The following is a 27,643-nucleotide window of genomic DNA, read 5'->3' on the forward strand; positions in this document are numbered from 1 at the left end:
GAGACTTCCCAGGGCATGAACAGAGATACTAAAGTGCACAAGAAATGGTCACCAGTCTGCAGTGAATACACTGCAGCCATCAGGTAAGGAATGCTGTTCAATATGGCCGCTATGCATGTAGGCAAAGCTAACGCGACCATCAGCCATCGAGCCATCGGTGTAAACCACTTCAGGGGCCCAGAACACTTCAAGAATTGAGAGGAAGTGACGGAGAGCCTCTGGGTTAATGGAGTCCTTAGGGCCACGTGAAAGGTCCAGATGAAGCTGCAGCCGAGGCGTACACCATGGAGGCGTACATGAACGAACCACAAGTAGAGGTGGTAAAGGGAAGGACTCCAGTTCGGAGAGAAGGGATCGCACGCTAACCACAATCGTTAGCCCTGACCTGGGCCACCAATGCGGGAAATGGACTGCTGCAGGTGGGAAAAGGAGACGGTAATTCAGATGCTCAGGGGAAGTACGAATGTGTGCTGCATAACTGGTGAGCAGTTGCGCACAGCCAGGTCATCTCTTTGTTCTGCCTGTGATCCTGGGAACAGCAGAAAGTTGATGGCAGCAGTGCCACACACCAGACCCTAATGTCACCTCAGATGGGGAAAGGCTGAAAAAATATGCAAGAGAAATCACTGAAGCCCAGAGACTAAATGAAAACATTCAAACAACAGATTTAACTGTCAGATACTTGGGTCAGTTGGTTGTCTCATAATAAGTGAAACCATTCAAACCCAGAGAGCGAATGAAAAACATTCATACATATGGTGTGGCCGCAGAGACTTGTTTCATTTGAAATAACTGGCTGAATGAAAAAGCACTATACTGATAAAAACAGATCCTTGCACCATCACTATCCAAGTACAGTGAATTTAATTCGTCACTTCTATGGTTATCAAAATGATCTCTCTGTCTCCCCTCTGGGAAACTTTCAGCTATTTACGAGATATCCAGTTGCATACTGAGCTACCTGGCAGACAGGATGAAGCAGTTAGCAGTTTGTGGGAGATTCCAATGTAGATTTCTTAAAAGATGAGGACAGGAAAAATAATTTGGAATGATTTATTTGGGTGTTTTGACCTAATTTCAGTAGTCAATTTTCCAATGCACATGCAGCAACAGACTAGGAACCCGACTGATTATATTTTTATAGAGAGTGCTCAGGCAGAAACAATTAATGTGTACTAAATTGTTAATGTACTATCTAATCACAATGCACAGTTAATGACAACGCACAATACGGCACCTTACAACTCTGAGGCAGGGTCATACAAAACAGAGAGGCATACTAATGACAGCAGGTAAAACATTTTAAAAGTAAGTTAAAAAAAATGGTATGGGATGATGCATATATAGAAAGATATGTTAATGTCAAATTCAATTTATTCTATAATAAACTTGTGTCCATATTTGAAAGTTGCTTTCCTAAAAAGTTATCCAGAAAATCTATTAAAAAACAAGCAAGCATGGATAACTAAGGGAATTAAAATCTTGTCTTAGAGGAAGAGGGAAATTTATATAAATGTCAGACTAAGGTAAGATCAGACATTATTTGTATAACAAAAAAAAAAAAAAAAAAAAAAAAAATTACTGTAATAGTTTAAGGAAAGTAATGAAAATGTTACAAAGTGTGTACATCGTAGCATAAATGAATGTTGGAGACAGTAAGATTAAAATTATATGGGATTCTGTCAAATGGGAGATGGACAGCCACTCAGTATGTGAGATACCCTAACAATTAAACTAAATGACAATGTCATGACCCTTAAAAGTATAATTTGCAACTTATGAACTGTCAATCACTTTCTTAATCTAGCCACAGAAATAGAATTAAATGGGTCAGCTGAAGAAGCATAACACTCATTTAACCAATACTTGACTGATGTTCATCAGTCTGGGATCTGTTCCAGATAGGATTGAAACAGGGAATAGATGTGATTCCAAGAATAGCAGCATGTTTCATTCCAGGTTCATTTAGCAAGCGCAGAAGTATCACGGAGGTGCTCAGTCAACTTCTGCGGCAGATGCTGCAAGAGAGGCATCTGCATCATGGTTTGGTTTACTGTTCTGAGAGCGTATGTTCCTTGAAGAATCTGCCAATATACTGCTTCTTCCTCTGTCTGTCTCACAAAAAGACCACGAAGACAAAATTAGAGAGATCCGAGCACACACAGAGGCTTACTAGCAATCATTCTTTCCATAAATCATTCACAGCTGGAACAGGAAAGGGGGAAAGTGACACAGTTGATAACACTAAGTACCCTCTGCACCAAAACATAAGGTGGTTTGCAGATTATAAATGTAGTTGTACATAAATTAAAAATGTTATTCCACAAAACTTTAAGCAACTAGAAGTACCAGCAACACCCTTCACTGAAATTAAGTCTATATGGTGTTGGAATGCCTAACAGAATTCTGAAAAGCTGTTCTAATTTAATATTAACAAGTAATGCCTTTAATGAGACATGTAATGCATCAAAGGCACAAGGAATTTTTTCAGAAGATAAAAATACACAACTGTTAGACCTGCTTAGAAGGAAGGTGATAACACAGAATTAAATAATTATTATTCAATTTCCTTACTGACATTACTTTCCAAAGTCTTTGAAAAGTAATTTACTGTCTCATATTTAGGTAGAAACAATTTACTTAGCATACCACAATTTGTATTCCAGAAGGGTTGCTGGACCGAGAATGCTATTTACATTCCCTCACCAAATATTACTAGGCTTAAATATTAAAATATCATCATTTGGAATCTTTTGTGATCTTGTCAAGGTGTTAGATAACCACAAGTTTTATGAAACTTATCGCTTTACTCGCAACTGGTTCCTATCAATCAAAAAAATATAATCCAAAAAGTTGTACTACATAATTCAAATAATGTTGGAAGTGTAGAAAATTTTAGTGACTTGAAAGAAATCACACAGGGTTCAATTGGGTTCAATTGTGGGTCTACACCTATTCCTTATATATGTGAATGACCTTCCGTTTACATTCAACAAGTAGAAACTGTGCATTTTGCAGACAATACTAGGGTTATAGTAAATCTCACTACCGAGAAAGCAACAGATGAGTTTTTTAATAATGTTATTCAAAGACTTATTAAGTGTATTTTTTAAATGATGTAATCTTGCTTTAGCTGTTGGCATTTCTCAAGCATCTACAAAACATAATACAACACAGGGAGCAACACTGAAACTGCAATTGTAAAATAAACCGCTAACAGCTTAAACATGATGACATTATTTAAACACTTCATAGATGCTGTGGACCCAAATTACAAGAAGGTAATTATTAAGTGGTTCTCTTTAAACAGGCTATCCCTAAGCTGTGAGAAAAAACAATATATTCAATTCTGTATGACTGAGCCATACAAACAATTGATGTAGCACATGAACAGAAGTCAGTAAATAGGGGAGAATGCTCCAATTTTTTGGGCGTACATACTGATGAAAACTTGAACCAGAAGTATATTACTGATCTGCTCAAACAATAAAGTTCGACTACCTTTTCTCTTTGTATAACAGCTAGTCTTGGAAACAAATGAATCAAGTTCCAGACATATTTTGCATATTTCCAGTCAACAATGTCTTATAGAATAATATACTGGCGTGACACACCATATAGAAAGGAAGTACTGATTGCACTAAAACTAACAGTGAGAATAATACAAGATATTCATCCACAATCATCATGTAGGTATTTCCTTGAAGAGTTACACATTTAAACTACACCGTCACAATACGTATATTCTCAAATGAAATTTGTGATAAATAATCTACCACATTTTGAGAAGAACAGTGAGGTAGATACCTACAACACTAGAGGGGAAAAATGACCTTTATTAACCATTATTAAAACTGTCAGTGGCAGTTTACTGGCAATGCCATGTTTCGCCCTTGTGAGGCATAGGTACAATAAAAATGTGGGATGGGTATGAGCCAAAGTTCCAGGCTGTGTAGCTGTCTCAACAACTAAACTTACATAGGGAATAACACAGTAAGCCAACATCTGTTCTTTAATGGCAGCATATTGTACTAACTGTATTGTACTGAGATCCTCCCAAGGGACACTGCCTTATCGAAGGTACCTTCAGTACTGGGCGGGAGGGTTTGCGTGCTGCAGCTAAGTTGAAGGCTATGCCGGCTGTAGCAAAGCTACTGGCAGGGCCACTCAAGCTGGACAGGCCTCAATGGAGGAGTCAGACTAAATATATCTCACTTAGGGAAGGGGGAGTCTCTATATGCGTGGTGAATCCAACCCTCCTAGGGGAGTAAACCGTGATATCATATCCTGGTCCTCCAAGTTAGGGGGTTGGGTCAATGGGCCAGCACCCCATTATCCACAAAAAACTTCTACAAGCTCAAGACTCTAAAGTGGAGTCTTGGAAATTGGATAGAAACTCTTTACGACAATTATTGTCAAGGAAAAGGACTTTGAGAGTTGGTACATGGAACGTTCAAAACCTGACAAACACACTGAAATAGAGAATGAAATTAGTCGACTGAAGGTGGACATAATTATTCTGTCAGAAACAAAAAAGAAGGAACAAGGGAATGAGACATTTGGAAATTTCATCCATTTTTGGTCTGGAGTTGATAAACAAATGAGTAAAAGCAGGTGTTTCCATTCTAATTAACAAAGCTCTTACATCAAGGACTATGCATTTTTATGTGAAACAATTGTCACTACTACCATCGAGCTATATGGCATTGAAACAGTTATAACAGGGGTGTAACCAAATGATGATGCGGCACAGCAAACCAAAGACCATTTCTACCAGAAATTAGACCATCTACTCAACCAAGTCAAAATGCACCAAGAAGTAATAATGGCAGGAGATTTTAATGTGAGTGTTGGCTCAAAAGTAAATGATGCAGTAGTAGGAAGATGTGGAGAAAATGTCATTAATAGTTCTGGAGAAAATCTTGTAGAATTCTGTAACCAATATGACTTGAAAATTCTGAACACACACTATTCATATAAAGATACCCACAGATATACATGGGAGAGGTCATCATTACAGCAGAAATCAATAATTGATTACATAATTACCATGCAATGGCCAACAATGGTAGTTCAAGACTGTAGAGGCATGCGGGAAGCCAACTGTCGGTCTGGTCACTAATCAGTTTTAGCAAAGTTGATATACCCATTTAGAAGAAAACCATCAACAACTGGACAAGTGGCTGACCACACAAATCATGAGAAATTAGAGCAGGCAAAGTAGAAGCTCTTTCTCCTGAAGCAGTTCAGCATAAAGTATTTATTTCAATGTAGATTAGAAAAAGAGATTCCAGAAAATGAAATTGTTGAAGTAGAATATGAAAATATTAAAATAGCACTTACAAAAATTTCTCTAGAGGTATTATGGACTGAGAGTAAGAGTGTAGCTAAACGGGATCCTCCGTGGATGTCTGATGACCTGAAGATGTTGATTAAGGAAAAGAAAGATCTCTACAAAAAATGGTTATCAACTAAATCACTACATGACACGCAAAACTACCAGACAACAAATTATGACTTAAGGGGACACAGTCGCGAGGGAACTCCCATAAGGAATCAATGCTAAAATGAGCAAATGTCAGGTACACTTTCTGAAGTAACTAATGAAGATAAAGACCTGAAACTTTTAGTGTACAGCTGAAACATCATTCTCAAATCGCATAAAAAATGGTTAATGTATTTTATATATTTCATGAGTAATCATTTTTTTTTGTTCTATAAGACAAAAAATTAAAACTTTTCTAGACACCTTGGAGCTTGTAAATCTGTTCTTTTTATCACTACTGGTCTATTTTTTTTATCTAATTAATCATCAATGTATTAACAAGAGATACTGTAAGTCTGATGTCTGCAGCAGTCATAGTTTTTGAGAAAAGTGTACCAAAAGGTCAAAAAATGAAGTTTTGAGAAAATTAGTATTAAAGTTTTACATGCAAGAAAGTAATGTACAATGTCATACAGACACACTTTTAAAACATTCCAGGGCTATACTGTGGCTCAGCTTCTTGATCTTTATCTTCTTTTCTTTGATCTTCTGGCTATCCTGGCCTCCTTGGTAGCATTTCCTGCAGAAATATCAGCATAACGGATATGGTCCATGTCAATCTTTTTCAGTCCCCTTCAGTATTGATACCATCCTTTGTTCCCAAGAGTCTTAATACATCAGTCTTCTTTGACACACAAGCATTGAAGCACATCACTGCATCATGAACACCAAATTTTAGTGTTTCTTTTCTAATGAAAACAGTTTATGGTAGCCTTGTCCAAATGACAGAATTCAAACTTTCATTTGGGTTTTGAGTTTTTCCATGGAGACACTTTTTCAAGAGCTCTTGTTGGCTAAGGTCTCTGAAAATAGGTTTCACAGCTAGCAGGATTTTTTCTGGAATTGAATGTTTGTGCTTATAGCTGGAAGATGTAGCTGGGTTGTTGAATTTGCACCATCTGTCAGGTCCCTGTGGGCAAAGGTTATGTTGTGGTTCCTCATCTATTGAAATTTTATGAAAGAATATAGCCCAGATGGCTCTCCTCATTGCTTCTACATTGTTGCAGTTATTTATAATGGCCATACCATCATAAGTCTGGATCCTGTCTATTTCAGCCTTTGTCAGGCCCCCTTTACCACCTAACTTTTTTTCCTTACATATCTTTAGAAGTCATGATCCCATTCTTTTCTGTACATGTCCTATACATTCCAGTTTATTAATTTTGACTCTAGGCCCATAAGGTTTATCTTCTACCACTTTCTGATAAGCCTTACTGTCCCCGTCCCTAAGATAGTCTGTATAGAGGATACCTCTTGACTGCACAGACCTTTTGAAAATGTTAGCAACACCAGCCACTTCCATGCCTCCACTAGAACCATCATAGTCCTTTTTGCACACATGTTGTATAGTGGGATTTTTGCTACAGATGTCACAGAACTTAGTAATAATTTCAATATACAGAACCTTCCCAGTAACAAAAGAAGTTGCTGACACAATGCCATTTAGGGATGTATGCCCACGTTTCTGCCAACTGCCATCAAAACCAGCAGAAATTAGCCTTGGGTCAGATTTCGTCTCATTCAACTGAACTGCTTCTTTGGCTGCTTTCAACATTGTAGATTCACTTACCTCAGCTACAACTGCACCAATAGTCTTGTTGTAAACATCAAACTTTCTTGGAGGTGGAGGAATGTTCATCACTGCACAAAGAACAGCACCTGCACTTCACCCTTTCCCAATAGATCTAAGTGCATACACTAATCTTATATTGTTTTCATACAATCTGCTTCTTGTTACGTGGGATGACATTGTATTGGCAGTACAGCTACATTCCAAATATGTCAAAACTAAATTACAAACAATTCCCTTGGTTTTCACCACATCTTCGTGCAAAGTAATGTTTCCACCACAGTTTTTACAATTTGTGTGTTTTTTGATAAGTTCACGTAATAGCCTCGTGGAGATCAGAATGTTTGTGTCAGTAACAACAGAAACACTGTTCACACCACATATTGCATTGTCACGCATTTGAAAGGCACTTGGTAAACCGGCAGCACCTAGAAGCTTCTTGCTTGAAGCACTGGCACTCGCACTGACTTCACTTTCAATATTATTTTCTGCCCTCTGTTCAAAACTAGCAGTTTCGTGGTTTATTTTTACATATTTATTTCCACGAAACTTAGGTTTATATCCAAACTTCCTTATTCTACCCATTGTGTTATAACGTTTCACAAAATCATTACATTTGTATCACCAAAATGTAAACAACTAGGATGAAGAAACGGACAAACGACAGTCGACAATGCAGACAGGCTGGCAAACATCAGAATAACAATTCTCTCTTGCAACCCAAATAAAGAGTATTTATATCCGTGGAACATAAATGACTGTTGTACTATAGTCAATGCCGACTACTGCACAAGACACAGCAAAAATGGACGTGGTGCTAGTTACCATGCTTCACGAACAAATTAATAAATCCGAATCTAATAATCAGATTTGTATGAAACAAACAGCATTTTGTAACCAAATAATTGGAGCATGGATTAAGAAAAAAAAAATCGATTTTTTGTAGCCTGTTCACGACTGTGTCCCCTTAAGAAACAGAATTAAATTAGAAAAGAACAAGATGTGGGAACAGAAATGTATTGTAATTTAGAGTCTAATAGATGGATCAGAAACAACAGAAGTGTGGAGGACAATTAATTACTAGTATGAAGAAGACACAAGTAAACAAAGCAGTAGACAACCTAATTCCCTTAAAGAAATGGAAAAAACATTATGCAGACCTTTCAAATGAAGATAGGCCATATTACACGCAAGGGAATGAAGAGAAGACGGAAGTAACAGATCGAAATATAAATATTACAATAGAGGAAGTTGAATTTTGCTTAATTAAAATGAAGAAGGGACAATCACCTGGTCCAGGAAACATTCCTGTTGAATTATTGAAGGTTGGAGGAAGATATTTGAAGAACGAATAACCTGCCTAAGGAACAACTGTTGTAAAAGGACTGAAATCCCCTCAGAATGGAAAAAGTCACATATGGTTTCTATTTTCAAGAAAGGGAATAGAAAAGACACAAACTGCTATAGAGGCATTAGTGTCAACTGTACAATGAGCCGCTTTTTTGGCAAGATAATGTTTGAAAAAATTAGACAAAATGTTAGCCAGCATATTGGGGAAGACCAGAGCGGGTTTAGACAGAACAGATCATGTACAGATAACCTATTTATTTTACAACAACTATGGAGAAATTTATAGCAGTAGGGAAGGAGCTACACATTGCTTTTGTAGATTTAGCAAAAGCTTACAATACAGTCCCTAGATCCAAGCTGCAGGAAGCTATGAAAGATATAGGTCTGGATGATCACCTTTTGCAAATTGTTATTGAAATGTACAGAGATAATGTGGTACAGATCAAATGCGGTTCAAAGTTATCAGAACCTATTAACATCACTACAGGTTTGCAACACGTTTGCGATATGTCACCCATCTTGTTCAATTTAAGTGGCTCTCCGAAACTGGAAGAACAGCTGTTATTAAAAAATTAAGGAACATGCAAATAATGTCATAAAACACTAATGCCAGCAACACACCTAAGGCTATACGGAATGTAGTGAAACGAGAGACAGGACAACCAACCTCAGAAAAGGAACTGAAGGAAAGAAGAATGCGTTTAACATCCCATCGACATTGAGATCGTTAAAGATGGAGCACATGGTCAGATTGTGTCAAGGATATGGAAGGAAATCAATCATGCCCTTTCGGAAGAACCATACCGGCTTGCCTAGAGCCATTTAGGGAAATCACAGAAAACCTAAATCTGGACGACCGAATGAGGATTTGAACTGTCATCCTCCCGAATGCGAGTCCAAGTGCTAATCACTGTGCCAACTCACTCGGTTCACTATTGAACTGAATGAGGAGTCACAGGTAGCAAATTAACTAGTGAACTTGGCAAAGTTTTGCAACTGCTAAATATGTATCTGCTTAGAATATATGTTGCAATTTCCTTCTGCCCATTTTGTCTGGCCATCTCCCCCCTCCTTCCCTCTCTTTATGTTCATTTCCTCCCCACCCCCTCTCTGTCCATCGCTTCCACCCTCCCTCCGACTTTGAGCCCTGTTTACTGTTGTTACAAACGGAACTTTGATTGGAAGTTGAAGTCGCTTAAAAAGAACGGGAAAATTGTTGGTCTCATTGGTATTCAAGATATGAGACAGACCTCCCCAGCTGCTGGATCCCTACGGATAATAGTTTCAATGTGAGAGTTTTGCATAGTTTTGCAAACATGTAGGATTACATTTTGGATGATTCAGATTCTGTATATTCTAATCATAAGTCAACAAGCCATAAAAACTACTTTCACATCCTTCCAAGACTCTGTCCATTCCGTTCAACTGCTCTTCCAGGTCCTTTGCTGTCTCTGACAAAATTACAATGTCGTCTGAAAACCTCAAAGTTTTTATTTCTAGTCCATGGATTTTACTTCCTACTCCAAATTTTTCTTTTGTTTCCTTTACTGTCTGCTCAATATACAGATTGAATAACACTGGGGACAAGCTACAACCCTGTCTCCCTCTCTTCCCAACCACTGCTTCCCTTTCATGCCCCTCGACTCTGGTTTCTATACCAATTATAAATCTCCTTTTGCTCCCTGTATTTTGCACCTGCCACCTTCAGAATTTGAAAGAGTATTTCAGTCAACATTGTCAGAAGATTTTTCTAAGTATACAAATGCTAGAAATGTAGGTTTGCCTTTCCTTAACCCATCTTCCAAAATAAGTTGTAGGATCAGTATTGCCTTGCATGTTCCAACATTTCTACGGAATCCAAACCGATCTTCCCCAAGATCAGCTTCTACCAGTTTGTCTTCTCTCGGGGTCTTGTTTCGTCTTACGTCTTTCAGTGCTCTGTTAAATTCTTCTCGCAGTATCATATCCCCATTCCATCTTCATCTACATCCTCATCCATTTTCATAATATTGCCCTCAAGTACATTGCCCTTGTATAAACCTTCTACAGATTCCTTCCACCTTTCTACTTTCCCTTCTTTGTGCAAAATTGGTTTCCCATCTGAGCTCTTGATATTCATACAAGTAGTCTCTTTTCTCCAAAGGTCTCTTTAATCTTCCATTAGGCAGTATCTAGCTTACCCCCTAGTGATATATGCCTCTACATCCTTACATTTGTCCTCTAGCCATCCCTGCTTAGCCTTTTTGCACTTCCTGTCGATCTCATTTTTGAGACATTCGTATTCCCTTTCACCTCATTCATTTACTGCATTTTTGTATACTCTCCTTTCATCAATTAAATTCAGTATCTCTTCTGTCACCCAAGGATTTCTACTAGCCCTTTTCTTTTTACCTACTTGATCCTTTGCTGCCTTCACTATTTCATCTCTCAAAGCTACCCATTCTTCTTTTTCTGCATTTCTTTCCCCTATTCTTGTCAACCGTTCCCTAATGTTCTCTCTCAAACTCTTTATGACCTCTGGTTCTTTCAGTTTAATCAAGTGCTATCACCTTCAATTCCTACCTAAACATATTAAAAAATATATACCCTAGCTCGGTTCAAATATTTATTAGAGTAATGTGTAGATATCTGGAGCAAACTGGACAAGAATTTTTAGAGACTTTTGGTAAAAAATTTAAATGACAACTTGTCTAAACAGTAGTACAGATAATCATTTCTTAAACATAGTAGGAAGTATAGGAGCAGCAGTATGTTGAAATCACATGAATGTTTCAACACCTTCTCCTTCTGAAATTAAGAAAATTATATATTCTCTCAAAAATAAAATCTCATCTGGTTTTGATGCTGTTACCACTACAATACTCAAGATTTATTCCCATGTAATAAGCCCTGTCTTGTGTGAAATATGTAATGCATCACCAACTTAAGGAATTTTGCCTGAGAGACTGAAATATGCTGTTGTCAAACACCTCTTTAAGAAAGGCAATACGAGAGATGTCAGAAACTACCAGCCTCTTTCTGATGGCATTTTCCAAAATTTTTGAGGTGGTGATATATATTCTAATAGTATCTTACTTGAGCTACAATAGTACCCTCAGCAAATCACAGTTTGGATTTCATAAAAGTTTATCTACTGAGAATGCTGTTTAAATGTTCACTCACCAAATTTTACAAGGATTAAATAACAAAATAGTGCCAGTTTGTATTTTCTGCAGCGTACCAAAGCCATTTGACTGTATGAATCACAATGTTGTCCTAGACAAACTGAGGTTTCATGGGATTGATGGTATATTTAACTAATGGATAAAGTCATATCTAAACAAAAGAATGCAGAAAATGGTTCTTTCAAGTTGCTCGTCCCCACTGAAGGCCAGCTACACACTTCCATCCACATCAAACCTAATAACAAACAACAGTACTTACATTTTAAAACAAGAAACAACTTCTGAGCACACCACTTGTCACCCAGTATTATCCTGGTCTCAAATGTATCGATCAGCTATTACGACAAGGCCACGACTTCCTAAAATCATGCCCTGAAATGAGATCCATTCTGTTTGAGATTTTAAACACTACCCCTAGAATAGCTTTTTGTCACCCTCCCAATCTTCACAATATCCTTGCCAGACCCTATGCTCCTTCTGCACCCATCTCCCTACCCTATGGCTCCTACCCCTGTGACCAGTCTGCTGCAAGACTTGCCTATGCACCCTTCTACCACTACCCATTCCACTCCTGTCACCGGCAATACATATACTATCAAAGACAGGGCCACGTGTGAAGTGACACAGGGCCACGTGTGAAGTGACACGTCATATACCAGCTGTTGTGTAAACTCTGCTGGGCCTTTTACATCGGCATGACTACCACCCACTTATCAGTCAGGATGAATGGGCATACGCAGAGGGTGTATACAGGCAACACACAATATCCTGTTGTGGAGCATACTGTATGACATGATAGTCATGACCCCGGTGCCTGTTTCACCACACACGCCATCTGGATTCCTTCCCCACACACCAGTTTCTCAGAACTCCGCAGGTGGTAACTAGCGCTGCAACATGTCCTTGGTTCTCATCACCCACCAAGCTTTAATTTATGTTAATTCCTTCCATCTGAGTATTTCTTCACAGTAACTACCCCTTTCTTCCCTCCAATTAAGTTTTACATATCTTTCATTTTCTGACTTGTCTATTCTTCGCTATCCCCCCTCCCATCTCTCTTGCAAACAACGCACTTAGCTTTTCACTCTTATTAACTCTTACACAATGTTTTAGTAGTAATCTCTGTGTTGCATACTATCCTGTCTTCCACTTTAAGCTCTCAGGTTTACAAATCTCGCCCAGTGCAGTCCAACAATCAGTGTTTCCTTCTCATCTCGTCCAGTATGTCTCCTCTTAACCGGGGTTTTGGGTTACTTTTCTGAACTGTACCCCTTTCGCTAAACCTCTCCAGTCCATTTCCTTCAGCCCTCTTCCTTCCCTTTGACTCTTCAGCCAGAAGATGCCACTGGCTCCGAAAGATTGTAAAAATGAAATCCTTTTGTGTATGTGTTTCCCTGCCACGGTTTGATGAGCAGATCTTTCTTTTTTTTTCCTATCCATTTATATTATATTATCGAAACTTGTACTTAGTAATCCAACCAGTGTCGTCCCACAACAAGAAGCGTTAGTTCTTTTTGCCGATGACACTAGTATTGTAATCAATCCAAGCATACGTACAGTAACAGAAAAAATTGTAAACAGTGTTCTTGAAAGTACCGATGACTATTTTTGAGAGTCGTCTCAACCTAAACTTGAAAAAGGCACAACATATTCCATTCTGCGCATCTAGAGCCACTACATCAATGGTAAGTGTAAGACATGGTGAGGGGAGAAAACTTCAAACTTTTCATGTGTCCATGTTGATGACAATTTAGATTGGAAACAGCACATTTTGGAATTCCTGAAACTACTAAGTTCAGCAATATTTGCACTTAGAATCATTGCAAATCTCAGAAAGAGGCAAATCAGTTTAGTTGACATGTGTTGCATGTTTTCATTCAATAATGCCATATGGAATAATGTTCTGGGGCAACTCATCTTTAAGAAACAAAGTCTTTACTGCTCAAAAATGTGGTATAAGAATAATATGTACTGCTCACCCACGATTATCTTCTACACATCAGTTTAAGGAGGTGACACCTTGAGTTGCAGACAAGCATAACAAAAAGACTGTTATACATCTGTCTTTCAGGCAATATCTTCTTCAGAAAAGGAAGAAAAGGACACACACACACACACAAACAAACAAACGCGCGCACGCGCGACTGCCGTCTCCAGCAGCTCATTCAGGTTTGTGAGGTTCTTGTAATTTCGTATTGTGATGCAGCACCAGCACTGAAGTACACACATTTTTTAATTCTGACAAAATGTATGAGGAAAACATGCTGAACTGTGGTACTGTGCTGCACGTTTTCAGATATACAGCACAGGCTCTTAGATCTTGCAGAATTGTTAAATTTGTAATATAGTGTACAAAGTCTGTTCAAAACAATTCCAAAACATTTGTAACTTTGCGCCAATGGTGTGTTGGAGCAAAATGGGGTTGCATCCCTGCAAACATCTGCGATTACGGTGTAACTGCCAAATATTTCATTGTTGTATGTCTGTTAGTTATGGTTCTGTGCAGTATTGAGTAGAATGTTGAACCTCACAGTCTGCGAATTTTGAGATGGCAGAGTTAGAGAAACAATGCGTCTGCATTAAATTTTGCGTGAAACTCAAGAAATGCTTTACAGAGGAAAACCAAATGGTGCAGGAAGCTTACGGTGATGTCTGCTTAACCTGTACTCGATGTTACGAATGGTTCACATGGTTTAACAATGGCCAGGAGGAAATTAAAGATGACTGACAATGTACGCATTCTTTGACATCTACCAATGATGCTCATGTTAGGAATGTTAACAAAATTGTGCGTGCCAATCGAAGACTGTTTGTCAGAGATTGCAGAAGAATGTAACATTTCAATTGGATCATGTAATGAAATCCTGACACAGTCTCTTGGAATACATGTTACCGCCACATTTGTCCCACAGCTCATGAGTCAAGACCAGTAAGACCTTCGCCCGCAATCTGTGAAATACTTTTGGATCGTGCAAATGAGAATAAGATGTTCCTTTAGACAACCATAACTGGTGATGAGACGTGGGTCTATGGTTATGATGTTGAGGTGCTGAAAGGACAAAGATTTGCAATGATAGACAAGATAAAAGAAAATTCGTAGACAGCACTTTGTGTGATCCAACAAGAGGCATACCAAGACAGACTGCTTTCAGAAGTTGAAACAGCAATGGGAGTGGCGTATCAATTGTGGAGGAGAATATTTTAAAGGAGACTGTGCACAATAAGTATAAGGTACATGCAGAAAAATTTTGTGGACAAAGTTCTGACATTTTTTTGAACAGATATTGTATATGGGTGCAGGGTTGCCTGAGAATTATCCCAGAGGTATCTCTGCATCCATCAAGAAAATATTATTTTCAGCAAAGACTAAAATAACTAGATTTTCAGAACAGGCCAAATATTCCTAGCGACGTGTAACGATGCTGCTTCAAATCATCAACCACCTCGGTTAGATTTTCACAGAAGTCAGTCACAGGCAGCTAAAGTGTGACTATGGTAGTTCTGTTGGCACGCACCCCCTTACAAATGTTTGTGATAGCATCATCTTTCAGATCTGCCTTTTATGTGCAATGAATTATTGTACAGTCCTTCCCTGGAATTGGGCACGTGCCCCCCCCCCCCCCCCAGCACTCTCTCTCTCTCTCTCTCTCTCTCTCTAAAGCCTCACCATCAACAGGTATGCACCACTTCAACCTCTACTCAGAATCTAGAAAAGTTGATATTTTGATGCTGCTTGCAAAATTGAATGTACAATTCTCTCAGATTAACTAAAATTACACTGATGATGTCATTTTCATTTACAGTACTGGAGTAAGGTTATAGTACCACATTTGTGCACCCTAGCTGACTCTTAATTCTTCACAGTGAAATGATATTTAACAGTGAAATGTAACATATACCTTAAGTGAGAGACTGATCACCGATTTCGGCTCTCACCTGTTTACAGTTCTTATCTACAGACAACCACAATTTTTCAAGGCATGCAAATGGTTTTTATTCATCTTCAATTGCTCATAGGTTTAATGTGGATGGTATGTGTAACAGGCATTTTTATTTTATTCTTTGTCAATGAATAAATTGAGTTAGATTATTTTTACTTGCATCTAAAATTGCTACCAGATATGTAAACATTTCAGAAAAAAATTTAGTTTAGAGTCAACTGTCTCACCATAAGCCACATAAATGTAAAAAAGAAAAGTAAATTTCATTCGGAAAAATATTAGGATTATAAAGACACACAACGGAAAACTTTAGACATTAACTGCAGCATGTGGACTGGTCTCCTGTAAATGCTGCTGTTCATGTAAACTGTAAATTTAATATGTTTAGCAGTGAATTTACAAGTCCATTTGAATAGAAATTTCCTAAAAAGTTAGTGAAGGAAACTCTGTTTAAATCAGGTCACAGACCTTGGATTACTAATGAAATCACAATTTCTTGTAGAATGAAAAGGGAGCTTTATGCAGCAGCCAAGATATCAAATGATCCGAATAAGGTTAGGCATTACAAACAGAACAATAACATTCTCAACAAAATCATACAAACACCAAAGAAAATTGATAAATCATGTATTATGGTAAAAACTATCAAGAATTTTGTAAATAAGGAAGCAGAGAAAACTGCAGTTTGCAGTGAAAATATCCAAATAAAAAATCAGGGTCATCTTGTTAGTGATCCAAAAATAGTTACTGACATATTCAACAAACATTTTTCAACAGTAATGGAATAAATAGGATCACAACACTCCATATATCAAGGATTTTTCTGCATGCCAGTGTACTTAACACAGTGAACCAGACCAAAGTAACAACAGTGATTACTGGATCAGTTTACGGGCAATCAACCAATGGTCTAGTTCTTGACATATTAGATTTTGATGATTTTTGGTACATTAATAGCAGCAGTAGTTAGCACACAAAAAATCCCAAATGAAATTTGTTGTGGACCTTTCATTTCTGAGTTGTTAATTTTTAAAACTTCCAAAATTATATCATTTTTTGTTACATTTTGAAGCCTTAACATCACCGTCTCAAAAATTATTTGACTTACACAACTAAAATTTGTACCATTTCTTTCAGTTTCTTATAAGCTTTAAAAGTATGAACTAACACTGAATTTTCCCAAGATGAAATTGGGTTTTAATTTCGAAAATGTTTTGGAAAAAAAAAGTGTGCGTTACTCGTAAATTATTTGTTAATGTGCGTGTCAAATTTCATGATGGTGTTCTAGTGGGAATAAAACATAAATAAAATAAAAATTTATTTTACTCATAAACTCAGCATCTTTGCACAGTCTGTGTGGGGCTTTGTACTTGCTACTAGAATATAATATGCCAAAAACCAAAGAAGGATGTCAAATCATTATTTTTATTTAGTGATAATTTATGAAATTATTAGAGTTATATGCTTTAATTTAAATTCACATTTGGCTATTCCACATTAACTGTGAAGACATTTCAACATACACCATAACAAAGCGCGCTCAAAAAATATTAAGAATAATTTACTTAATTAAATCTTCATTCTACAGACAAAAAAATAAAATGGCTCTGAGCACTATGGGACTTAACTTCTAAGGCCATCAGTCCCCTAGAACTTAGAACTACTTAAACCTAACTAACCTAAGGACATCACACACATCCGTGCCCGAGGCAGGATTCGAACCTGCGACCGTAGCGGTCGCGCAGTTCCAGACTGTAGCGCCTAGAACCGCTCGGCCACTCCAGCCGGCTTTCTACAGACACATTAATATTAATCAATACTATTAATTAAACAATGATGTCATAGGCACAAACAACAAGTCCTGTAATCTGTTCAAAATCATGCAGGATCTGAAACCACTTGAATTTTACGAACATCAAAATCCTTAATATCAGAAACATGATACTACTGGATCCCCGTGGCTTTATAAAAACTTTTACCAAGCTTGTTTTTCATACAGCGTTCATCATTTGATCATTTGTTACTTACAAGAGAGTGATAGCAAAATGCTTTACCCCACTCAAATAATTGGAATGAAGTTAATGTTGCACTTCCACGACTAACTAATATTAATGCTAAGAAAACCACTTTGACGATTATTTTATGTACGACATTCCACTTTGTGACTGTGCTTGGTACTTGTCACATTCCCACATGTGCCTTTCAACATTTTATTGGGCGACTAAAAATTTTAAATGGTGACACTAGCACTCTACTGCTACTTCATCCCTGAGCACACTTGCTTAAAATAGTTATACATGCACAAAGCAACCTGGTCCTCAACAATATGTCTCTACTGAAGTGAATTACTGTCAATAGAAGCGACTCTGTGTGTGTGTGTGTGTTTGTTTGTTTAAGCACCTCAGTGAGAATATCATCACCAACAATAGTTATTCTGGATTTCAGATGTGGTTATCACAAGATGCAATATTAGTCTTTTCTACTAACATTTTTTAGTCCATTAACAAAAAGATGAAAATGGATGGAATATTTTGTGATCTATCAAAACCATTTGACTGTTCTAGTCACCTACAATACTTTTACACAAACCTACATATCTAGTACAACTGGCGCAGCAGGGAAGTGGCTTGATTCTTATCTTTCAAATAGAAAACGAAAAATTGTACTGGATAGTTCAGAAGGTGTCTCAGCATCATTGGAATGGGGTGCCATCACACTTGGGAGTGCCCGAGGGCTCTATTCTGGTCCCCTTACATTGTATAATTTTTATTAATGTTCGTTCTCTGTACAGACAACTGTAAATTCACAATCTATGCTGATGACACTTCATTAATTATTGATAATTCAATAGATAAATTTGAGGCATCAGCTAATAAGATTCTTAGGGATACTATGAATTAGATCAGCATAAACAGTCTTTCTGTTAATAACAGTAAAACTTAATTTAGTTTCACACAATCTCTGAAGATGATGAAACAGGAGGAAAAGTAGGTGACATACAAATAGCTATGGTGGACAGTTCAAAATACATGGGCTTACATACTGACAGCAGACCATAGGCTGAGTCTGAGCAAAAGACTGAATTCCCCAACTTATGCTTTATGCATTGTCTGCTCTCACAAAAAATATGGGAACCATTAAATCAGCTTATTATGGTTATTTTTTGTCATTATGGCATATGGAATCATGTTCTGGAGAAATCTACCACCCAGTGGCATAGCAAGGTGGGTGGTGGAGGGGCATCGTGTCCCAGGCGCCACTTACAGAACGATACCAAATGGTCTCCAAGACAAACAAGATTTTCCAGAAACTATATTATTATCATTAGAGTAAACTTTATGTATTATACAAGGGGCGTTCAAAAAGAAATGAGCCGAAGACATAATTACAGAAACCAGTATCTGTACATTAGAAGTACTGACGCTGGCTGTTGAGACACTTGTCCCACTGTGACACATGGCAGTGAATGGCTGTCTCGTAAAATTCCTGGGGCTGCGATGTTAACCAGGTTCTTTTTGAATGGCCCTTATATTACTATATGGATTTCTGGAGGAGGAGGGGGAGCTAATAAAGGGCTCTGCTGCAGGCACCAATGTGTGTGTCGGGCGGGGGTTGGGGGTGCCAATAAAGTATCGTGCCTGGGGCACCAGTTATGTTCACTATGCCACTGCAGCCACTTGTGAGAAAAGTGCCTTAAGAGTTACAAGCAAACGGCCCACTACAGTCACATGCGGAAATCTTTTCAAGGAATTTTGAATCTTCACATCCACTGCATAATACATATTCTCCCTGATGTGTTTCTTAAGTTAAAACCAGCACATTTTCAAAACTAGCAGTGTGTATCACAGTCCTGACACTAGAAGAAAAGATGATATCTATTATGAGCATGCAGACATGATTATGGTACAGAAGGGCATTTCAGTGGCTGAGTGATTTTTAATGCCCTCCCATCACAAATTTTTTCACAGATGACGAGCTCTTATTTACCAGAATGAATAGTACCCATGTACCTGTAACTCACACACATTACCAGATCTTTATTTGTGATCCTGTCTATATTTATTATCGTAAAAGATATTTATTGTTCTATATTTTCTGTAATTTTTATTTTTCTGTAATGTTTATTTAACTTCAAAATTTACTTTTTTGTAACAGAACCTAAGCTTAAAGTATCTAACATGTAACTGATCAGCACTATTTACATTACATCATAACAAATTTGTAAATCTGACATGTTCCATATTCTGCGATATATTCACAATGTGGATCTCTGGAACATGAAATAAATAAGTTTTTAGGCATTCAAGGTCAAAAGTCAAGGTCAGTGTGACTACTTGTGAAAATTCTTAGAAACGTGTCATGCTGTATACCAGTTAAGTTTTATTGCTGTGGAATAGAACCAGGATTATAGTAATTTACGATGAGACAGATACATGTAAATTTTACACAAGTTCCAAACTTCATACTTAGCTAGCCTGCAACTTTCTTCACAGTTGTCATATACCTCTGCAAATTGGCAATTTTCCAGCTCTTATTTTGCTCACTGGATACATCAAATTTTAAAATAAATTTGAGATTTTCAGGTTGAATATCTTACCTTTCTGGTACCAATAAACCTTTGACTTAATTTCCCAACTGTTAAGAGGATACAATAATTAAACTCTTATTACTGTATGTAATAACGATGTATTGGAGCACTAAAAATTGCATCCTCGTACACAAAGCAATGTAATAAGCTGAGTAGCCACATTCTGCCCTGTATAGCTTTTGCCTATCTGATGACATGAATCAGAAGTTTCTATCTGCAGTTACATTACTTATAATTTGGCTCTGACTATCTGTAGGCTATTATATCATGATAAAGCTCCTACTTCTTTTCCAAGACATTTTAATGCTATCAGATATCCAAACAGTTTGCTAATTGGCAATGTTTTTCTATTTACGATTTATTTAAATGGAGAAGGGCCAATTTATTATACCTATCAACAATATGTCTAAATTATACTCTTCTTGACATACAGTGGAGATTCTGAGTCGCAGATAGGCACAACAAAAAGACTGTCACAAATTAGGTTTTCACCAGTATGGCCTTCGTCAAAAACAGAACACTGAAGCTTCAGTTCCCAGAGACTGCAGTGTGTGTGTGTGTGTGTGTGTGTGTGTGTGTGTGTGTGTGTGTCGTAGTATTTTTGACGAAGGCCCGACTGGCCGAAAGCTAATTTGTGACAGTCTTTTTGTTGTGCCTATCTGCGACCTTCCTCCTGGATCTTCCATTGTTTGATTATGCTCTTCTTGGTGTTCTCTTCAAGACCGGTATTATACATTTCCATTGCAAGTGCATCCCCAACTCCAAATCTTTTGATTAATAGCTTGGTGTACACCTCAGCATTTACTCAGTTCAGCATTAATATTTGTGCATCATGATCCAATGGCCCACTTAGAAATTTTTCATATAGTATGTTCATCTGCTAGAGGTCAATCAATGAAGGTCATATCTACGACTCTTCTACTGTTCTCCTACACTTCCGTGCAGTTACGCATAAATTAAGTTTGAGTATAGGGTTAAACTGTGCTTTGACTTAGTGTATACTGAACGTTTAGTGAGCAAATAACTCAGTAAAAAAAATAAAGATATATTTCTTGCAGTGTGTAGATAAAGCTTTATCCACCCAACAGAAAGGCTCACTGCATGGAATGGAGTGGTGCAAGTTGAACAAGTTCCACCCTCTTCACACAGTGCATAGAGAACACACAAGCTTTGAGTCTCACACCAAAAAGAAAGACTGGACATGTTTCACTAAATATTGTCACTGTTCTTCTCCAATGATTTTCAAAGAGGGTGGACCAGAAATTACTTTATCATTCAGTTCAAAACAAGTATATGAACAAATCAATACTGTAGTACTACATTCACTATGGAAAGAATACTACAGTGCATTACAGAGTTTCAATATATAACTAAAGTTGGTAGCAGCTGGACACAAAGCGCTGGTGGCTCACACTCTTCTGATTGCAACCAAATCAGAATCACAGATGGCAGCAATAAACAAAATCTAAACAAATAGCACTATTACTGGGTAAAAACAAAGGATATGATGAATTCGATGTTTTAGAGTATGTAGAATTGGCCACAGCACGGAAAGAAGAGTTAAGTTATATGAATAAATTGGCATGCATACAAACTTGCCAATGTATGTAGGCACTGGAGAAATATATTTCATGTCTGAGTATGTGATCATTGTGGATATTCATAAACAGCCCTCAAAAATCGCTTATTGTATTTTCTTATTCAAACTGTTGTTTTGGCTTCTGTCAACTTTAGATCAAAACTTCTAACATTTCATACAACATTCAGTGGAAATACCAATCCCACATAGCTATAGGTATTACTGATGGTGCCTCTGAACGTCTATTTACAAGTTCTAAGGTCTGATCTGGTGACAGCAGTATCTGAAAGACTTTATTCACAAAACAAATTCATTATGTTTAATCAATTTGATATTTAACTCAAATTAACCTACAGCTTTCAAAATTTTATTACATTAACCAAATCAAAGCTTTTGTGACAGACTGAACTGTAGCATAGCACGAGGTCCAGGATATGTTCAAAGACGGCAATCTCGTAGTCAGTTACGAATCCAACAAATGCAAATGCCAAATAAAGTTTGTGGTAACAAATGGACCGATAGCGAAGCCTGAAGTTCACGTCTGCGCCATATTGAATAATGCAAGGGGTTCCAAGACGTAACTTTTACCCCATATTGCACTTAACTATTCGAATATCACTGTATAAAAGAGCTATAAACTAAATTTTGTCATCCAAAAACCAACATTACAGTGCAGTAGAACTATAGTAAAAATCATTTTCAGATGTAGACTGTGCATTTAGGCGACAGATCGAATCCAAATGCTCAGCACATTTAGGACTATTTGTTACTATTGTACATAAAGAGACTATAACAATAATAGTCATAGCAATGCTTTGCCACAAAATAGTTGTGTCTCGGGCTCAAGTAACAAATACCACCCGATTGTATCATGGGTGTTGCGCTGTCTCCCAAACAAAAATAAACAAACCAGCAAGCTATGTACTGTATGATACCGATGTGGTTTTCTCACCTAATTTCCGATTTGTCGAACAATTGAAGTTTCTCCATTTGTTCAAGTTCTTTAATCATTTCCTCCGCACGAAATTCCACATATTCAGCCATTGTAAATGATTAATTTTGTATCTTTTGCCTCAAAATATAAAGAGCGCTGAATTGCGTCTACTACAACAACAGCTCAGCTAGATACGTCCTTCAACATATACCCAATTCACTGGACCGACACTGTCACAATGCCGATCAATCAAGCACCAGAGATGACACCGACATCGACACAGTAGCCGCAGCCACCGTTTTCGAGATCCCGTATCAGGAAGGCAGTGGCGCAGCAGTTCAGTAAACAGCCGCGTCTCCCTCGGCAACGAATATTTGCGCCATATCCCTCAGATCAATGACATAGCGTCGATTTCGGCGATCTGGTAGGAATGCTTAATCTCGCTGAACCCCCCCCCCCCCCACTGTTTTCGTAATTAAGAAAAAATAGTGAAGACCTCTAACAAACTGTTGAGCACTATTACAGAAGGGGTCGCACGAGTGGCTGATTGCATTTTCCCAGTATCTACAATAAGCCGATGTCTGCCACCTGCTTTACCCATGACAGCCTATGTGACCATTCAAGTATATACCACAACGAAATGTTACACGCAAGTATTTGTAGGAATTGGCTGATTCCAACAGTGACTCATTGACATAATCATAGAGTACTACGTTTTTTCGCTTCGTGAAGGGCACAATTTTACATTTGTGAACATTTAAAGCAAGTTGCCAATCTCCGCATCACTTTGAAATCTTATCAAGCCCTGACTGAATACTTACGCAGCATCTCTCTGATAGTACTTCACTATAGGTAACTGCGCCGTCTGCATAAATTCTGAGGTTACAATTATTATTGACCGAAACGTCATTAATATACGAAGTTTCTTCATCTGACCATGACTCTCCAGCCGAGGTAACATGTTGCATCCTCCCTATCAAAAAATCTCAAATTTCGCTTGACAGCACATGTCATGCTACTTTTCACAATATGAATAGATGTAGTACTGACTCAAATGATTTTCGTAAATCAAAAAAAATCGCATCTTCCTAACAAAACTTTCAGTGTATCATGTAAGAAAAGTGCGAATTGGGTTTCACATGATCGATGTTTTCAGAAGTCATGCTGGTTAGCCTTGAAGAGGTCATTCTGTTCAAGATAGCTCATTAAATTTGGGCTCAAAATATACTCTAAGATTCTACAGCAAATCGATGTCAAGGACATTGGGCCGTAGTTTTGTGGATCACTTCTATTACCCTTCTCGTAAATGCTTGTGACCAGTGCTTTCTTCCAGCTATGGGGCAGCATTTTTTTCCCCCCAGGAATCTACGTTAGTATGTAATCGGTCTATATTGGGATAATTTGTGCTTGTAGTGCTACATTATCAAAAAAGAAACTGAAAGAATCAAAGAATTAACGAGAGGACGTGATAAGAATTACTCATGTGGGTCGTCTAAATCAGTGACTGTCAAAGCTTTTTGCTCGAGAGCCAGTATTAACATTGAGGGACGACACCTCGGGACGCATATGTACCAATCTTATTATTAATTGGTAAGCTATACAAATTGGGCCCCCACATGAACCATGGACCTCGCTGTTGGTGGGGAGGTTAGCGTACCTCAGCGATACAGATAGCCGTACCGTAAGTGCAACCACAACGGAGGGGTATCTGTTGAGAGGCCAGACAAACGTGTGGTTCCTGAAGAGGGGCAGCAGCCTTTTCAGTAGTTGCAGGGGCAATAGTCTGGATGACTGACTGATGTGGCCTTGTAACACAAACCAAAACGGCCTTGTTGTGCTGGTACTGCGAACAGTTGAAAGCAAGGGGAAACTACAGCCGTAATTTTTCCCGAGGGCATGCAGCTTTACTGTATGGTTAAATGATGATGGCGTCCTCTTGGGTAAAATATTCCAGAGGTAAAATAGTCCCCCATTCGGATCTCCGGGTGGGGACTACTCAGGAGGTCGTCGTTATCAGGAGAAAGAAAACTGGCGTTCTACAGATTGGAGTATGGAATGTCAGATCCCTTAATTGGGCAGGTAGGTTAGAAAATTTAAAAAGGGAATTGTATAGGTTAAAGTTAGATATAATGGGAATTAGTGAAGTTCGGTGGCAGGAGGAACAAGACTTTTGGTCAGGCGAATACAGGGTTATAAATACAAAATCAAATAGGGGTAATGCAGGCGTAGGTATAATAATGAAATAGGAGTGCGGCTAAGCTACTACAAACAGCATAGTGAACGCTTATTGTGGCCAAGATAGACACGAAGCCCACGCCTACTACAGTAGTACAAGTTTATATGCCAACTAGCCCTGCAGATGACAAGAAATTGAAGAAATGTATGATGAAATAAAAGAAATTATCGAGATAGTGAAGCAAGACGAAAATTTAATAGTCATGGGTGACTGGTATTCGGTAGTAGGAAAAGGGAGAGAAGGCAACGTAGTAGGTGAATATGGATTGGGGGAAGAAATGAAAGAGGAAGCTGCCTGGTAGAATTTTGCACAGAGCACAACTTAATAATAGCTAACACTTGGTTCAAGAATCCTAAAAGCAGGTTATATACATGGAAGAAGCCTGGGGATACTGACAGGTTTCAGATAGATTATATAATGGTAAGACAGAGATTTAGGAACCAGTTTTTAAATTGTAAGACATTTCCAGGGGCAGATGTGGACTGTGACCACAATCTATTGGTTATGAACTGTAGATTAAAACTGAAGAAACTGCAAAAAGGTGGGTATTTAAGGAGATGGGACTTGGATAAACTGACTAAACCAAAGGTTTCAGGGAGAGCATAAGGGAACAATTGACAAGAATGGGGGAAAGAAATACAGTAGCAGAAGAATGGGTAGCTTTGAGGGATGAAGTAGGGAAGGCAGCAGAGGATCAAGTAGGTAAAAAGACGAGGGTTACTAGAAATCCTTGGGTAACAGAACAAATATTGAACTTAACTGATGAAAGGAGAAAATATAAAAAAGCAGTAAATGAAGCAGGCAAAAAGGAATACAAACATCTCAAAAATGAGATCGACAGGAGGTGCAAAATGGCTAAGCAGGGATGGCTAGAGGACAAATGTAAAGATGTAGAGCCTTGTCTCACGAGGGGTAAGATAGATACTGCATACAGGAAAATTAAAGAGACCTATGGAGAAAAGAGAACCACTTGTATGAATATCAAGAGCTCAGATGGAAACCCAGTTGTAAGCAAAGAAGAGAAAGCAGAAATGTGGAAGGAGTATATAGAGGGTCTGTACAAGGGCGATGTACTTGAGGACAATATTATGGAAATGGAAGAGGATGTAGATGAAGGTGAAATGGGAGATATGATACTGCGTGAAGAGTTTGACAGAGCACTGAAAGACCTGAGTCGAAACAAGGCCCCAGGAGTGGACAAAATTCCATTAGAACTACTGACAGCCTTGGGAGAACCAGTTCTGACAAAACTCTACCATTTGGTGAGCAAGTTGTATGAGACAGGCGAAATACCCTCAGACTTCAAGAAGAATATAATAATTCCAATCCCAAAGCAATCAGGTGTTGACAGATGCGAAAATTACCGAACTATCAGTTTAATACGTCACTACTGCAAAATACTAACGCGAATTCTTTACAGACGAATGGAAAAACTGGTATAAGCCGACCTCGGGGAAGATCAGTTTGGATTTATATTTGAACATGTGAGGCAATACTGACCCTACGACTCATCTTAGAAGAAAGATTAAGGAAAGGCAAAACTACGTTTCTAGCATTTGTAGACTTAGAGAAAGCTTTTGACAACATTGAATGGCATACTCTCTTTCAAATTCTAAAGGTGGCAGGGGTAAAATACAGGGAGCGAAAGGCTATTTACAATTTGTACAGAAACCAGATGGCAGTTATAAGAGTCGAGGGACACGAAAGGGAAGCAGTGGTTGGGAAGGGAGTGAGACAGGGCTGTAGCCTCTCCCTGATGTTATTCAATCTGTATATTGAGCAAGCAGTAAAGGAAACAAAAGAAAAACTCGGAGTAGGTATTAAAATCCATGGAGAAGAAATAAAAACTTTGAGGTTCGCCGATGACATTGTAATTCTGTCAGAGACAGCAAAGGACTTGGAAGAGCAGTTGAACGTAATGGATAGTGTCTAGAAAGGAGGATATAAGATGAACATGAACAAAAGCAAGACGAGGATAATGGAATGTAGTCGAATTAAATCGGGTGATGCTGAGGGAATTAGATTAGGAAATGAGACACTTAAAATAGTGAAGGAGTTTTGCTATTTGGGGAGTAAAATAACTAATGATGGTCGAAGTAGAGAGGGTATAAAATGTACACTGGCAATGGCAAGGAAAGCGTTTCTGAAGAAGAGAAATTTGTCAACATCGAGTATAGATTTAAGTGTCAGGAAGTCGTTTCTGAAAGTATTTGTAAGGAATGTAGCCATGTATGGAAGTGAAACATGGACGATAAATAGTTTGGATAAGAAGGGAATAGAAGCTTTTGAAATGTGGTGCTACAGACGAATGCTGAAGATTAGATGGGTAGATCACATAACTAATGAGGAGGTATTAAATAGGATTGGGGAGAAGAGAAATTTGTGGCACAACTTGACTAAAAGCTGGAAATGCAGTGATTGTTTTCGTACTGACGGTTACGATATGGGCGAAATCAAAACAGACCCGTTAAAAACGTGTGCGCGCGAAAAGTTACAGAATGAACTCAGAATTGTAAGAAAGGAACTTAAGTATTCGAAAACAATTATATGTTTGCTAACAAACGAACTACAGAAGCGAGAATCAGGCAGGATAGAAATGTGCAAAAACTACAGATCTGGTGCACCCAATATAAATCACGATTCACAACACAGTGTGCATACCACAACACAGAACACAGTTCAAAAAGGAAATCAATCTATGGGTGCAGCAATGAAAATGCAAACCTTTGCTCCTGA

At 38.1% G+C, this 27,643-nt stretch overlaps 1 protein-coding gene across 1 annotated transcript in view; it reads right to left on the reverse strand.

Annotated features, from left to right (window-relative positions):
- The window catches only part of LOC126473928 (U3 small nucleolar RNA-associated protein 6 homolog), a 128,643-nt gene extending 105,659 nt beyond the window's left edge, over window positions 1-22,984 (reverse strand). Inside the window, exon 1 of the mRNA XM_050101286.1 lies at window positions 22,690-22,984. Within this exon, the coding sequence (XP_049957243.1) occupies window positions 22,690-22,781 (92 nt within the window). The 5' untranslated portion in view covers window positions 22,782-22,984. The remainder of the gene's footprint in view (window positions 1-22,689) is intronic.
- Between the last annotated feature and the right edge of the window lie 4,659 nt (window positions 22,985-27,643).

The sequence above is a fragment of the Schistocerca serialis genome, chromosome 4 (genome assembly GCF_023864345.2).
Source record: "Schistocerca serialis cubense isolate TAMUIC-IGC-003099 chromosome 4, iqSchSeri2.2, whole genome shotgun sequence".
In the NCBI taxonomy this organism is placed as follows: Eukaryota; Metazoa; Arthropoda; class Insecta; order Orthoptera; family Acrididae; genus Schistocerca; species Schistocerca serialis.